A 17,085-nucleotide genomic window follows, 5' to 3' on the forward strand; every position below is an offset into this window, starting at 1 on the left:
TGAAAAATAAAAAATAAAACAATATGTTATTATTATTGGAAAGTCGTTTACGATTTCATGATAAAAAAAATAAAATTTAAGGTGATCTTTCTTCTGATCATAAAAGTTTTTTCACCTACTTGCAGCAATGCACATATTTCATTGAATTTTATAAGACAAATAAATCTAGTGCCCAGTGGGACTCATTTTATAAAATAAAAATTTATATATAAAAACAATTCCAAGTTGACCTGCAATCTTAATTGAAAATGCATGTTATTATTAACATGTTGCCAACCCTTAAATTCATTGTATATAGATGAATTTTTTAGACGACAATTTCCATCTGGTATTGATAATATTGATCAACAAGCAATGTGCCCTGGACTGCAGAACAAACACATATTATAATAACCATATATGATCCCCCCGAGTCTCCTCAGTCTAAATGTCTGACATGGGGTATATATTTACTACTGTGACATTATATCATGTAATAATAATAAATAATTATGCGGCAAGCAAGCTAACATACGACATCATGCTGTAATATACCATCCGTTTCATTTATCCGTTAAGTTTAGTTTAGTTTAGTTTAGCACATACCATCTAGGGTCGTAGTATAGTGCATCTGTGTATACATATATCTACCTACCACCTATCTCTGTTACAGTACACAAGGGTTCATGATTTATCGTTCTCTCCCTTCTTCTTCATCTTCTTCTTCTTCTTTTTTTATTTTTTACTCTTCTTATATGTATGTATTATTTCTCACCCAACATTATCTAATATATGCATTGCAATGTATACACGACCTTGTCGATGATGACAATGACAATGATGATGATGATGATGGACCAGCTGAAATCTTTACCATACAATTAATTCATAAAATTGATTATTTTCTATATTGGTGACGAGATGAAATAATGATAATCCTTTGACACTTTAAATATATTTTGTTTGTTTGCTTGTATTTTTTTATTTTGGTTTTTTTTTATTTTTTTTTTATAATAGAATTAATTTTTATTATTGTGACTAGATTACAAATGGTGCCTTTTTTTTTTTTTTTTCTTTTCAGGATACATAGCAGCATCCAATTGAGAATTTGTTTACAAATTTATTTAACTGAATATTAAAAGGTCGAATTATAATTGTCATTGAAGAATTTTGATTTTCCGATATGTGAAATATTTATATCAGCATTGCACGACACTGGCTTTCATACAAAATAATATGTCGTTTTTTTTCGCTTAACTTATCTAACTTAAATTCTAAACTATTTAAAAATTTATTTTTATTTTTTTTTTTTGTTTCAACATCTTATTTATTTATTTAGAAAAAAAAACAGTGTTTCTTTTGTTCTGTAAAGTAGTAGTATAAATTCTTAAAAGAATTACTTTTTTATTTTATTTTTTTTTTTTACGTTTTTTTTATCTCTTTATTTTAGTTACAAGTATTTATAATTTGAATATCAATAATTCAGAACTACAGACTATAATGTAATCATAATATTTATAACGTATTATCTAAAATTGTTACAACGAATTTCAATAATTCGTATACACTGTACATGGAAATTTAAATATTTTCCTTCAATTTTTTCATTGCCAAATTAAACGAAGAAAGAAATAAAAAAATTATCAATCTCTTCATATAAAGTTTAATTATTATTTGGTATCTGCTGTATATTATTATTGATATTATTTTAATATTATTATTATCATTGTTATTGGTAATTGTTATACAACAGTTTTATTTCTTTTTTTAATTTTATTTTCATACATGATATAATATATATAGTTAATTTTAACTGAATTACATATAGCTATAACTATATGCGATGATCAATATATGTGTATACAATTTACATATATATTTTAAGTGTAAATGCAAGTGTTTTTTTTTTTTTTTTCTTTTTTTTTTTCTACTATACAAATATCTACAGGAGTAATGAGTATATTGCGCGAATTATTATTATAATAAAAATTAATTTCTTCTAAAATGTTATTACTATTATTTTATCTAAATGATAATAAAACAAAAAAAAAATATGCAAATTATCATGCACGAATGTTTATAGTTACAAAATCAATGAAATATTTATTTGCAAAAATATTATAATAATAAAATATTGATGACTTTTCAACGATATAATATTTAATTTGAAGAAAAAAATCAATCATCATATCGAAATAATAATAATTAATAATTAATAACAATAATATTAATAATAAATAAAAAAAAATATCAAGATTGCAGTTTATCCCCTATTTTCATCCCAAGTAAGTGAGAGTGACTGTGATCCAGTTGTCCATGAATCAAATAACGATGACCAATATCCAGCAGCAGATGTTGCTGCATGTTGCCAATAACCTGGTAATCTTGCTGTTGTTGATGCTGTTGTTCCTGTTGTACCAATTGACATTCCAATATTATCAGATGAACTGGAAGATACACCAAGAATCATACGATTTGTTTCATCATTTATTTTATGATCCGCTGCATTATTTTCCTCGTCGTACATGAGGTAGTTTGGTTGTGATGCTGTTGACGAGGGTGTTGATGATAGCATCGGTGAAACAGCGGATCTAGACCTGGGTCACTCATTTATACCAATTTGATTTGTTGGATCTGTCTGACTATTTAAACTGCCACCACTACTATTGTTGTTATTATTATTACTATTATTGGTATTACTATTATTATTATTATTATTTGTATTATTGTTATTGTTATTATTAGAATTGTTGTTGGGATTATTAGTAATAGTGACAGATTGGTGGGGGCTGGATGCAGCCCCCACGTCATCTCAAACTTGGGCTCTTACTGAACCATTGTGTTCAGTTGCACCAGGTGAATGTGGATTGCCTGAATTTGAACCAATTGCATATTGACAAGCACTTAAACCATTACCACCACCACCAGATGAAGCTCTTGAACTAACTGGACTAATACTACCACCACCAGTTGCTGTTGTAACACCAGTACTAAATGAACTTGCTGAGCCATATTCACTTGTGTGTTGTTTTGCTTTGAGTCTCAATGTTGCAAGACTACTGTTCATAACAGTGCATGATTCTGGTGCTCCATTTGTTCGTGAATGATGTGTTGTATATACTGGTGGTCCATATGGATGTGGTGCTGCTGGTGCTGCATATGGACATGCTGCACTTGATGCTGCAACTGGTGAACCAGCCATTCCTAAACCAGAACCCATACCTGGTAGCATTGATGTTGCTGCTTGACTGACAGACATTGACATACCACCAACATGACTTGCTGCTACTGATGTTGATGTATTAAAACAATTTACAGGTGCAACTTGACTGTGATGATGATGATGTGATGCAGCTGGTACCACAGCACCAAGATGATTAACCCAAGGAAAACTTTTACTACTCAATGGTGATGGTACTTTTGTTGCCCAATTATTGTATGAACTGTATGAACTATACATTGCATCAACATCCGCTCTACCAATAAAACTATTTAATCCTGCTGTGCCAAAATTTGTTTTAAATTCAGCTGCTGCTGCGGCTGCTGCATTTGCTGCATTTCTTTCACGTTTTCGCCATTTTGCTCGACGATTTTTAAACCATACCTGTAACAGCAAAAAAAAAGTAAAGCAATAAAATACATTGTCTGCGAATTGTTGGTGATGAATTAAGGTGAATAACTATATATATAGGACTATAGCAATTATACGCTTGGTTGCGCTTAGATACACGTCAGTCTCGCGTAACTGTTAAAGCAACCAGCGGAAGAAAAGAGCTTTCAGTTTTGCCGTTCAAGTTCTTGCAGAATAGGGGAATGTATTTTATATACCAACAAAGATGAATGGCTCTTTGGAATCTTGTGGAGGGAAGGCTAAAAGGCGCGACAAGAATCACATTGATAATATACGCAAGGGTAAATTTTCCTCTCGATTAATATGAAAAAAAAAAACTAAATACTTTCAAGTTATTTTATTGTATAGAAATAAAATATATTTTTTTTGCTTTGGTTTTGTTTGTTTTATGTGTATTATTGAGAAGAAGAAGATGTTGTTATGTGTTTTGGCAAGTTCTATAGAATCAATAAACCTCTCTCTACTCTTGGAAAGCTTGGTAGTATAGCTAGCTGCTTGGGTTATTGCGCTGTATAAGGTTTCGCTGTACATGCCAAGACCGCGCCCATAAACTTTAACGGCATCGCAAAATTTCACGATGGCCGTTCATTTTATACTAAACTTGATGAATTAACTTTCAAATATAATATGGGGGCAAAAGTGCACGTGTTTCATTTCAATGAAAAATGCAATTTTAATTATATTAACATTCTGATTTATTTTGTTAATAAATTTAAATAATTCATTAGTCATCAAACAGTGATATATGTGCTTAATCATATTCCAATAAAATCAAAAAAGGTTTGGCAAAATAAAACGAGGGGAAAAGTCAAAAATCTCATAGATAAATTGTTTTTCATATAAGTATACATTTATATATTTATATGGTTTTTTTTTTCTCAGCGGTCAAATACTATTACACCACAGGAACAATGGCCACCCGTGGCGTCATGCGAGCAATAAAACCTCATCAAATCACAACTTGCCTCTCTGTCTCTATTTTTTCTTTTTTCTTTTTTTTTTTTCTATCCAGTAGCAGTTTGCCACACGCCCGCACTATAAGCCTCTGCACAGCTCAATCTACGGAAGCTTATATAACTGTAATGAGACCTCGACCAGGCGTCTCATCAATCACTCCACCCCCGTTTATTTCCTTCAACATTGGCATATCATATATATAGATCATGTCCTGCAGTACCACTATATACATATATATAAATTGTGATGCGGTGATTTGACATATAGTGAAAATACTTTTTCCGATTAACTCTGTTTTTTGCCCGATTTTTTCGATATTAGAATCGAAAAAAAAAAACAATACCAATCGAAGCGAATCAGAGAAAAAAATTCAGAGTAACATCAGATGACGGTTGGACAAAGATTTTTTGATTTTTCTTTAAATTACTCTACTTTTGTTCGATAACTTTTCAATTTATAGTTTTTTCTTTCTTCGATTGCAATTCAAATTCATTTTGCTTTTCACTACTAAATTTCAGAAAGGGCACTTTTAAAAACTAATGATTTCTTCAAGCCAACAATAATCAGAATATCTCTAGTAAATTAAGAAGTGCATTAGAGTGTAAAATACTCAAGCTTCATCCACATATATATTATTATGAAATAAAAAATAGAGTTGTTTGACAAAAAAATAAAGACATCGAATCACTGGATGCGCGCATAGGGATGTGAAAGTCTTTGCTATATGCTATATCTATCTGTCTATATGTGTGTGTGTGGGTATGTGGGTGGCAGGTCGTTGCTGGCCCCCCAGCACAGATACAAGAGGAAGAAGAAGAGGAGTAGTAGGTGGAGGAGGATAATATTGATCCCCTCGTAGCCCCGCCTCCTCTCCCTTACCCAGCGACGCCATCATTATATTATCTACCATACCAATGTCTACTTTTTTTGCCCTTTAAACGTATGCCCATCTACACAGTAACTGAAATAAAAAAAAATAACCACCACCACATACGATCCACTCACTACTTTTTTTTCCATCTTGATTTTTCTTTGTGTTTTTGAGAAAAAAAAAATTTTCCATCTCATTGTATATTATATTCGCAAATCTTTTTACCTATATATTTGCCAATTTTTATATCAAGACTTTTTAGTTGCAAAAATGGATCCATGTACATAGACATAATATGTATGAGATGATATCCATTTTCCAGCTGAAAAATTAATTTTTTTTTTTTTTTCTCTTTTATGGCAAAGTATGACATTCCTATACACTTCATTAAAAATAAATTTTCAAGAATATACCGGATATCCTGAGCTTTTCACAAGGATTTTTTGCACCTTTATATTTTTTTCTTTTTCTTTTATAATTTTGTTCTTAAAGATAATGGACTTTTATCATATTAAGATCTCTAATTATATTTCTGTCATATACATATATAAATATTTGGTGAAAAATAAACACACAATCAGCTGTTGCTAAATGAAGATGTTTTATTTTTTAAAATATTTTGAACTCGACACTGCAAAGACGTCTTCATAAATCTTACTGTACATATTTATATATATTGAGCGCGTCGAGATGGATCAAGCAAAAATAAGCACGTTTTGAGTCTCTGCACCGACGGAGGATTGTGCCAAGTAAAAAAAAAAACAAATTTATTTTGCAACACACAAAAAAGCATGTACATAAAAAGTAGATTTATTTACTGAATATTTTTTTATCGAGTCAATTGTTGTTGTTACTTAAAAAATAAAAGTTAGATGATGACTAATGAGCCTGTGCATGTGATTACTTTAAACTGCAGATTAAAATTAAAAAAAAAAACAATAATAGGTCAAGTGTGTATATCCACACACACCCACACACACGGACATAAATGTGAGTCAAATGGAGTTTATGTCACCATCATCAACGACATCGTGCTCGCCAAAGCTCGTTTCTATATTATATATATACACTGATCCTAAATGATCCCGCGGGATTTGGTCTTTGCAACGACCCTTATTTGTAATTGGCCGTGAATTCCGAGATCATTCAAGTAAATACACTTGTGTCTTTTATAAGCCTTTTAGCCAAAAATCACGTACTTGCCAAAATATTTACACTAAACTTTGTTCTATTGATAAATTGTTTGTTATTATACATATATTATTATTATTATTTTTCTTTTTTATTGAAACCGTAATTGTCTATACTTGAAAACACATACAGTAGATTCACGAGGAAAACAAAAAAAAATAAAAAAACAATTTACAAATGAGTTTAATGGTTTTTTCAGGTACTTTATATTATTTTTTTTTTATTTTTTTTTATAATGGCATGGCGTTGAGGTTGCATTGCATATATATGTATGTATGTATATGGATAAAATGCACAACTGGCTGGCCATTTGACCATGCTGGATGTTGCAGCAGTAGTGGGATTCAAATATTCAATGTTGGCACACCTGTATGGATATTAAATTAACAGGCATAAGCCCCGCGAGTATTAACAACTTTGCAAAAGATTATATGAGATTATGAGCTCAAGCGAAACACGTGATTTTTAATGCTCATTCACTGAGACTCTCGATACAAACGAGATTCTCTTGTTGTTTTTTATATTTTTTTATTTTTATTAAAAATATATATGTACAACATCTTGGCTATCAAAATTGCATCTATGCTAATAAGTAATAATAGTTATATATCTACAACTATACATATGTGCAGGCTTATTCGATGACAATAACTATTATACAGTTTAAAAATAAATTATAAAAATACAGTAATGCAACGATCAGCCAACTAACCATCGAAATGTGCAGATAGTATGTATATTTATATATGTAACGAGAGCATTTTCAGGTTACACGTGCGCAATAGATATATTTATACAATGGAAAAGCAAAAGCAACAATATATACTAATCCGCCGATGGATTTATGGTCTTAATCACCAACGGATTATCTTGTACAGCGACACCACACACCGCCATCAACTAAACATACGTCTGTCCTTTTGCAGATAACCAAGCTATAATAATACACGTTGATGTTGGTGGTAGTTGCGTGGTTGGGTATATACACTCATATACATTGATGCTTCATTCATCATGACATTTACATATTCCAATTGATGATTCGCATTTTAAATATATATTTTTATTCGCAACTCAATCATAATAGCTGTATGTATATAACAAAGAGAATAATAATAATAATAATAATAATAATAATATTTTTAAATTGTTCAAGTTTAACTGAACCATATAAATTATTGAATGTTTGCTTTTTTTATTTTTCTTGTGGTAACGCGAATGATGATATGAAGTGGATTTTCGTTTTCCGACTCTTCCATAAATCCCAATGCAATAGTATAGCATCCACATATATATATATACACATATAGTGGTGGCATGAAAGAGAGCTCGGTTTGCAGTTGGCCCAAGTAATCCTTTTGAACGTAGTACGTTTCTACTCGTAACAAAAGCCACCGTTGCTATACTGCCGAGCTAGCGAATGAAGTACGACTTTGTGGTCACATTGTATGTATATAGGTGGATGTATAAAATACAGAGAGAGAGAATCGGTGAACACGAGTTTCCAAGCTCTGATGCACTGATGGTTTTTATTTTATTTTATTTTTTTGAAAAATATATGCCTTGCATTGAATGTGTGGCAGTGTAGCAGTATATAGCAACTTTTAGCATTTTGGTTTGTAGAGATAATCTATTGCAAAGCAAACACATATTGGAAATATAGTATTGCACTATCATCATAACAATAGTGTAGTGTACATATACATATATTGAAACTAAACTGGCATCAGAGAGCTAGCTTGACATTGTGTGCTGCACCACAAAATCTATAAATTCATGTGAAGCTTACTGGTGCAAAGCCTCACATGGCTGGACCTTTTCTAGTTTAGCCAATTCAATGTTTTATACTGCGCTGTAAATTTATTTCGATACTTGGATTATTTTATTTATTTTCATATCATCGATGAAAACCATATACATAGAGTAGTAAAAAACAAAAAATAATCTATCAAAGTTTATAAAAAAATATATATTTAATTTACTAGTTTCATTTTTTTTTCTTTGTATATTGAATGCAACTACAAAATGTATATCAAAAAAAGAAATATATTTTGTTGATTTTGGAATTGGATATATATCAATGCCTGGCTTTGTGCCTAGAATAACAACAAGACCCCTTCAAGACTCAATCGTCTCTTGGTAGTTGATAGCTATCTATCTATCTAATTATGATTATGTAGTATACTAAATTTTTTTTTAATCGTAAATTAATATTATATGCGTTAATACATATTATTATATTTGAGAGATTATATATTGACTTACCCTAACTCGTGCTTCAGATAAATTTGTCCACATTGCTATTTCTTCTCTAGTTGCCATATCAGGATATCGATTTCTTGAAAATGTTGATTCAAGCTCTTGAAGTTGTTGTGATGTAAAATGAGTTCTTTGACGTCTTTGTCGTTTATTTTTACCACCATCTTTGTCATTAGCATCAACACCAATAACTCCACTTGGTGATACACCATCATTGCCACTACGAAGTTCTTGTTTAACTTCCGTCGGTGCTCGAATTCCTGAAAAAATTCACATGATTTCTTGTCTATTAATTTTTTGCATAAATGTGTTTTTTCTTTTTTGCTTGTCTTATTTAATCGTTTAGTATAATATATATATTATCATGAAAAATAAATATTACAGTCGACAGCTGCATGATTGATTAAATATTATCCACAAAAGAATGCCGCTATCACTCTTACATTTATACATGAAATATTATTTTTTATATGCGACCAATATGTTGTCCTATTTTAATTGTGATAGTGTCGGTATAAACTATACAATATCTTAATCAAGATTATATTTATTTATTTTAATCGATAAAAATCTGCACTTTTCAAGTACACCCAAATATACCGCATGCACAAAATCACAACCAACAGTCCAACACCATCAAATTAATGTTGAAATTAATCGTCAAATAATATTTTAGTATGTCTCGAGAGTCTGACTGATAAATATACTAGTGAATTGCGGTATTATTTAATTAAATTAAATTTACCTTTTCTTATATCTGTTCTTTGGTTATTATTATTGTTGTTGTTATTGTTGTTGTTGTTGTTATTGTTGTTATTTCTATTGCGTGATTGTGTTGTTGTTGTTGTTGTAAACCCTGTGAGAGGTGTCACTGGAGTTGCACCAGGTGTACTTGGCGTACTTCCAGGTGTGTGTCCACCATGACCAGATGAATCTAGCCTTGCCAGGCCATTGTTTGTTTCGTCTCGAAAATCATTTTGTGCCCACACTGTAAAATTTAATTTAAATTAATTAATATATATAAATGTTTTTCATTATATAATATTCAAAATGTTTTTATATACGCTGAGGTAAAATATTTTAAATATAAATTATTATGTAAATAAAAAAACAGAATTATGTTATTTACATATAAAAGTGGAAAATTATTTAGTAGTTTATATTGGCCCTTTTTCAAACACGTGTAAACACAAAAGTCTACATGTAAAATGTGTGTGTGTGTGTGGATAAAAGTAAAACAAACAAAGCAAAGGACCTCGAATCCCTCTGGGATAACTTTTATATCTTCTTCTCATTTTGTTATTTGAGTAGTAGTATCGCAGTTCCGGTCGAGCCATGAAACACTCATGAAATTTTATAATGTAAGTCGAAAAAAAAAAAAAAAAAAAAAGAAACCACTAGAGAATTTGTTACAAATCTTGTTATATCTGTGATGAATTCAATATCGTATACCTATATACATAAATTATAATTTATTTGATTATAATTATTATATCCATGAAATAATCATAATTCATTAGTCACGAGTCATTAGTCATTTTTACATATGTAGAAATGAAAAAGAAAAAAAATGTGTTAACATGATATGATAAAATGCTTGGGCCGTATGCAGCTGGATGGATATAGATGCTTTTGGTTGAGAAAAAAAAATTTTTCAAATATAAATTTCACGTAAAATATCATGTCAAACATTGTCCAGCTACTGCTTAAAGCTTTTTCACACTTCGAAGAAGAAATTCATATAATATCGATTGCTTTCTAAAAAAAAAAGTAAAAAAAAAAACACTTAAAAATGGAGTGTCAAATAACATTTTCTTAAAAGTCTAGAGTCCCTGTAATAAATTTAAAAATTAGCTTTATGTAATTTCTCCTCCCCAATTCTTCTTGGAAGAAAAAAATAAAAAAAAAGAAAAGATGGGTAAGAAAAGTGTGACAGGTTGTAATTCAGAAATTTATGACTTTTCTTGGTCGGACTTGAAGTTATTTTATACCAAAGACAAACCACACGGATGTGTCTTGGGTTTCTCTTGTCTGACAGTGTCATAGTACGCGACACAAGAACAAGAACAGACATAACGGCTAAAGAAGAGACACACCAATGAATATATCTCAGCTGCTCCAAAACGTTTTTTGCTTACGGGATATATTAGCGCCGCTAATCCCCATGGATTTTACGAGCGGCTGTGCACGCGATAACTATTTTTCTTTTTTTTATTCAAGTAGTCTATTTACTACAAACTGCATGGTATATATTATTATTACCACAAAATAAATGAATAAAAATTATATAGTATTTTTATTTAATTTTTTAACACAAACGTTTATGGAATTTAAAGAATCAAGTGTCATTGACATAATTGATCATCTTGCCCGATATATATACATTAATATGTATTTTGGGTACAATAAAAAAATTATTATATGATGCATGAATTGTGCGTCATCATATAGGCATTATTATACAGTGTGAAAATTTTCCATGTGCATGAATACAAAGAATAAACGAGTGATGAAAAATAAAATGAAAAAAAATAAAATTTTGGTGGGTGGTTAGTGGGGCGTATCGTCGTGGTATAACTCAATGATGAAGAGGGTCATATACATATGCATGGAATGAATATATATTATATATATATGTATATGTATATTGAGGGTCAACTGTGGGTTAGTTTGCCTAAAGATCCAAGACAGCTGTGGACATTGCTGGAGAATCCCACGACATATATTTTCTTTTTTATTTTATTTTTTGGGGCCAACATATTTTGGCAAATTTTTAGAATAGAAAAAATTATTTATTTAATTTATTTGATTGATATACATATTAAGGTAAAATGATTTCTTTGATTTATTATATCAAGTTGATCGAAATGAATTCATTGAGACAAAATTTTATCAAAGAAATAACTTGTTAATATTTCCATTAAAACATAATGATTAAAAAAAGATATTTATAAAATGAAAATGGGGTGGTTTAAATCTATTGATAATTTAAATATATATTATTAAAATAGGAATGCCACAAATATATATATCCACATAAACTTTTAATCCCAAGTTTCCTAAGGAAGTCGTTTATTTATTAGACAATCTATATCTCGTTATATTATTTTTTATTTATATTTTTTTTCAAAAGTCACACTAACGATCTATATTTATTTATTTATATTTAAATATATTTTTAAAAAGTAAATAAAACCATAGGAAAAATAAATGATATATACCTGAGTTTGATAAACTTATTTGACGCATTAAATGAATTTTCATTTCGAGACTGTTTAAAAAATAAAAAAAAACCTTGAAAAGAAATAATTAATATTCATATAAATATTAACATTGTTAATCTCATTATCATTTGAGTTTCCGACTGTCGTGATTTGCAAAAATATTTATTTTTTAAATTATTATGTTGTCCAGACAAGAAAAAGCAAAGAAAAAAATAAAACTTTGATGTGCGACGTGTAATTTATAAGATTTTTTTTTGACATGTGTGAAGGCTTAAATACTGAAAACAAATGATATATAAAATCTCCCGACGGACGACATGAGTGTAAAATAAAAATTCTCAAATTAGAAGACGAAGATATTTATTTGTTGAAAAAAAAAATAAAAAATAAAAAAAATACTTAATGTAAATATTAAGCCACTGAAAAACCGCATAAAAAAAGTCAATTGTTTCCTAACGATATAGGAAATTAGAATGATTTTTAAATGTCATCAATATTTTAAAAAAATAAAAAACAAAACAAAACTCACGTCTGAGACAATTTGTTTAGTTTCAACTTGACTGTGAAATAAACTCACCGCACGTAATTCAAGATGTCTCACGTATTTAGGGCAAAAAAGGCGTTTCCCTTGAATAAGTTGTTAGTATATAGACATATAAAAGCTGACAAATAAAATATCAAAAAAAAAAAGAAAAGAAATAAGGAAAAAAATTTCATCGAGGGTGACGATGACGTTCACACGCAAGTTGAAAGTATATCTTGAAGATTTTCAAATTTATATATGTGTAAAAAATCAAAATTTCTTTTTCTTATATTTTCTCACAAAGAGTCACGCGCGCACTTGCCATCCAATATATATATATATTTTTTTATAAAATATACTAATAATAATATATAGATCCCCTAACGTGCAGTATATATACCTATATATATACCATAATAATAAAATATAAAAAAGTCAAGTAGATGTAGATATATATATATATAATGGAAAGCAAAATGTGACACATTCAGGACAGCTGAGATAATGGGAAGGAAATCAGTTCATTTCTATGTTGATCCGTTGGAAAATCTCGACAGGCCACCTAAGTCGAAAGTGATGCTATAGAGTATATAGCCTATTGTTGGACCGCCCAAGTAATTTTACCTTAGCTCGTCTATCATGTATATATAATTTAAATCGATGCATTAAATTGACCTCGTCATCCGGTGGTCTGTTTTTATTTTTTAAACTTTAGCCATAAAAATTTATATTGTATATATATGTTTGACAGATTGATATTGCTTATAAAAATATGTGGCTTAGAGGCGTGACTTGTATATCCGGAAACCGGAAATTTTTTAAAACAACACCCACTTGTCCATTAATATCAATTTGTCGTAAAATTAAATGAGCCCACCCTGATGGAATTTCAAAAATATATATTTTTATTGTAAAAACAAGATATATTAATTTATTTATTTATATAATACTTAAAAAGTAATCACGATACAAGATTAAATTTGAAAACTTGGATTATATGTGGATAAGATTTTGACTGCAAGAGTTGCCCTCGCACTTCAACTATAAATTAGAGTATTTGTTTGCAATTTTGTGGCATCAAAAATAAATAAAAAGAAAAGAAAAAAATAAAATAAATAAATCTACGTGGTCCAATATATGCCCCCCAAGAGACTTAAATACATTTATACTGTACATATAACCAAAGCAATTTGTCAACACCATTAGAAAAAAGAATAAAGGGGTTGACTTTGGGCGCATCTGCCAATATAAGCATTCAACCCTGATGTCAACTGACGATTATAATAAAATACTAACTATTTTGGCATTATAATTCATCGGACATCATACCGTATGGCTAAACCAGCATTGGATAAATATTGGGATATGCCTTGATCGATTAAACTATCCCTGCATTATAATTTATAAGAGATTTTTTTTTCAAAGGGGTAAATATATTGACTGGCCAGTTGACAGTCAATCACACTTTGTATTTATAAAAGAATAATATAAAGTGAATTTATTTTCTTTTTTTTTTTTTTTTCCATTTATCCTTAATGTATAGATATTTTAATGACAATTTTATCGAGCAGAAAATTTTCAATTTCTTGCTTAAAAATTAACTTAAAAAAGACATTCAATTTTTCGACTCTTATCGTAACTATACGACGTCGTTGATCGTCAACTTAAAGCCCCAATTAATTATACTGGCTGTGTTCATTCAAGAATGTAATTACCATTCGTTTTGTATAATTAAAAAACTATATATATTTTAACAATTCGCGCAATTATTGTAATATGTCAGTAATGTATAAAAATTATTTAGATATATAGTACAGCTGGTGAACTATATATAGGTGCATCAGTTTATATATGTATTATATATAAGTGAAAAAACATTGAAATAAGATTGGGTGATTTTAGTTTAACCATGCTGTCGGGTTCGAGCCCCGGGTAAGTCTACCTTATCCCCCATAAGCCCGTGAGTTAATGAATCACAAAACAGGTGGCGACGCTCAAGATGAAAAAAAAAATATAATAATAATAGTAGTAAGAGTTGTAGTAGTAATAAAAAAAATAATAGTAATTGCGAATAAAAGTGGAAATTTTATTTACATTAATTTCATTGTATGGAGACTAAATATTTTAAAACAATTTTTATTATTTTTTACTTGTCGATTTAAAATTATAGAAAAATTTACTTTGCAAATTTTATTTGGTCAAATTGACTAGAAATTACTTGTTAAGTTTGTCATTATTTTTTTTGTCAAGTCACAAAAAAATTATTGTTTTATGATGTCAATGTTTTTTAGTGTCACAAATTATGATCAGAGATTTTTTTCGTTTTTCATGTGAAGACATAAAATTACAGTTGAAAAAAATTTATTACAAGTTTTTTTTTTATGGAAATGATTGAGTAATTATATCGCAGTGTTCAGTTAATGATTAAATTTTTAAAAACATTAATTGTAAAGTGAAAAAAATTAAGTAGAATATTACAAGACATTTTCATGACTATTGTCATGATCGCATGAGCCGCCGCCGGAAGAGATTTTTTCTCAGCGACAAAATTCAAATACCATAAAAACATGTCAAACAAAAAGATAACGTACAACAAAAAAGTTGATAAGAAAAAAAACATGAAATGTCTTTAAATATAAATCAAGCGTCTTTATATAAATATAACTTTTGTTTTTTAATAATCAACAAAAAAACAAATCAAACTTGAATTGCAGATTGACTTACATTTGAGCTTTTCAAGAGGTTCATGTGACAATTGATGAGTGGGATTGTGGAGCATCGAGTTGTCATGATGTGAATTACCATGAACATCATGATGATGCATGGCATTTTGTAGATGATCATTGTGAAGTCCAACCATTGATGCAGCGGCAGCAGCATGTTGATAATGTTGAAGACCACTTGAATTTGATACAAGATCTTGAAGACAAATATCTGAATTACCACCACCACCACCACCACCACCTCCAACACCACCTCCGCCGGCGGCGAGTTCGAGGCTTCCCCCGCCCCCGCCGCGCTCCATGCTGTAAAAGGTTAACGTGGTGCCGACTTTTTTTAACACTTGTTCACAAATTATTTTTTTTCAATTTATTTATTTAGCTATTATCACTATTTTTTTTTTTTTTTTTTCTATTATAATTAATATTGCTTCAAAATTGATAATGGAAGGTTTCCGTCCAGCCACTTTGTTGTCTTTTTTTTTTGTTTATTGAAATGTTATATTCAAAATAATTTACCGAACTCTTCACTGTTAAATATTTCCATCAATCCACACATATACATACATTAATATGCCTTGCACTATATTTCAATACACGGAATATTATAATATAATTTTTTCAAAAAGATAATAACAAAAAAAAAAGTAAAATAAATTCCAAGATGAGGCACTGTTCTTCATGAATTTATTTGCAATGTAATTTTATATTGTTGTCGATAAATAAATATTTATTATTGTCGAGTTTCACTGACTGTTGACACAAACACAGTTTTATTTAATAATATCTTTACACACACTTTAATCACATTATTATTATTATTTATATAAAATAAATATATCCTTTGTCACTGCATGTGAATAGTTATTTAACACTGACTGCCTTTGGTTTGTTGAAAATTGAAAATAAGTAGAAAACAATAATTGAATTTAATAGAATAAAATAATGCAAGGCTTTTTTGGGTAGTTGTAGTTGTAGTAGCCGTGGTTTTGTTGGTAGCTAAGTCAGCGGCGCTTAAGTTGAGCTTTTCGGACTGCCTGTCGGCTTAAGTCTCTAAGTCGGGTAAGCCGTATGGATCTAGTGGTCTTGGTTTGTAACTGCACTAGCTAGACGATCTGGCTGCTTGCTTTCTTGGATGCTTGGTTGGTTGGTTGGATGGATGGTTGGTTGGTTGGTTGGTTGGTTAGTTGCCGGGCGGCCAGGCTGGCTGCTTGACTGTCTGACTGCTGCGTCTATCCTATTTTCCAACCCTAGCTTTGATAACTTTAACATCCCCCTCTTGTATCTTCGATAGAGCTGTGGTATCCTATATGTATATATATTTTATTTTGTCTCTTTCTTGTCAATATATATATATATACACAATATACCAACTAAAATCATCTTCTATCCACGAAAACGTTGTTGGATAATACTACTTTTATACTATACTATACACTGCCAAAAGCACAAACTCAACAAGACCCCTACTTGCAGCATGTTTGAGACTCTGCGCGATACTCTCAACTCCTATATTCTATCCCCAACATTTATTTTATATCCCTACTACTATCATATTTATCTCCCACTCGTTGTGGACCACTTTATTGCCCCTCCCATTTATACAAAGAGAGATAGAGAAATGTAACCATGTACTTGTACTCTCTCTCTCGTTCTCTCTTGCTGTATCATATCACATTTTATTTTACCAGTCATCACAGTTTTTTTTTTTTTTTTGATATTTATTTACC

At 29.8% G+C, this 17,085-nt stretch overlaps 2 protein-coding genes across 2 annotated transcripts; both read right to left on the minus strand.

Annotated features, from left to right (window-relative positions):
- Positions 1–2,242: 2,242 nt before the first annotated feature.
- On the minus strand, positions 2,243–2,554 carry LOC122848136. The gene has a single exon (XM_044145993.1). The coding sequence runs from the start codon at positions 2,552–2,554 to the stop codon at positions 2,243–2,245; it is 312 nt and encodes a 103-aa protein (XP_044001928.1).
- Positions 2,555–2,791: 237 nt separating this feature from the next.
- Positions 2,792–16,843, minus strand: LOC122848092 (pituitary homeobox homolog Ptx1). The gene is made up of 4 exons (XM_044145922.1): positions 15,360–16,843; positions 9,634–9,876; positions 8,895–9,148; positions 2,792–3,583 (listed from the first exon to the last, which is right to left on the minus strand). Exons 1-4 carry the CDS (start codon positions 15,658–15,660, stop codon positions 2,792–2,794), a joined length of 1,590 nt encoding a protein of 529 aa, XP_044001857.1. The 5' UTR covers positions 15,661–16,843.
- Between the last annotated feature and the right edge of the window lie 242 nt (positions 16,844–17,085).

Source organism: Aphidius gifuensis, linkage group LG2 (assembly GCF_014905175.1).
Source record: "Aphidius gifuensis isolate YNYX2018 linkage group LG2, ASM1490517v1, whole genome shotgun sequence".
Classification (NCBI taxonomy): domain Eukaryota; kingdom Metazoa; phylum Arthropoda; class Insecta; order Hymenoptera; family Braconidae; genus Aphidius; species Aphidius gifuensis.

What these genes read in the sequence shown, in the direction of transcription:
- LOC122848136 (XM_044145993.1), bottom strand. Translation starts at nt 2,554, where the DNA reads ATGCTATCATCAACACCCTCGTCAACAGCATCACAACCAAACTACCTC.
- LOC122848092 (XM_044145922.1), bottom strand. Translation starts at nt 15,660, where the DNA reads ATGGAGCGCGGCGGGGGCGGGGGAAGCCTCGAACTCGCCGCCGGCGGA. An exon ending in ACCTCTTGAAAAGCTCAAAT is followed by an intron (nt 9,877 to 15,359) that starts GTAAGTCAATCT and finishes TAAATTTTACAG; the next exon opens with TGTGGGCACAAAATGATTTT. An exon ending in AAGAACAGATATAAGAAAAG is followed by an intron (nt 9,149 to 9,633) that starts GTAAATTTAATT and finishes GAATTTTTTCAG; the next exon opens with GAATTCGAGCACCGACGGAA.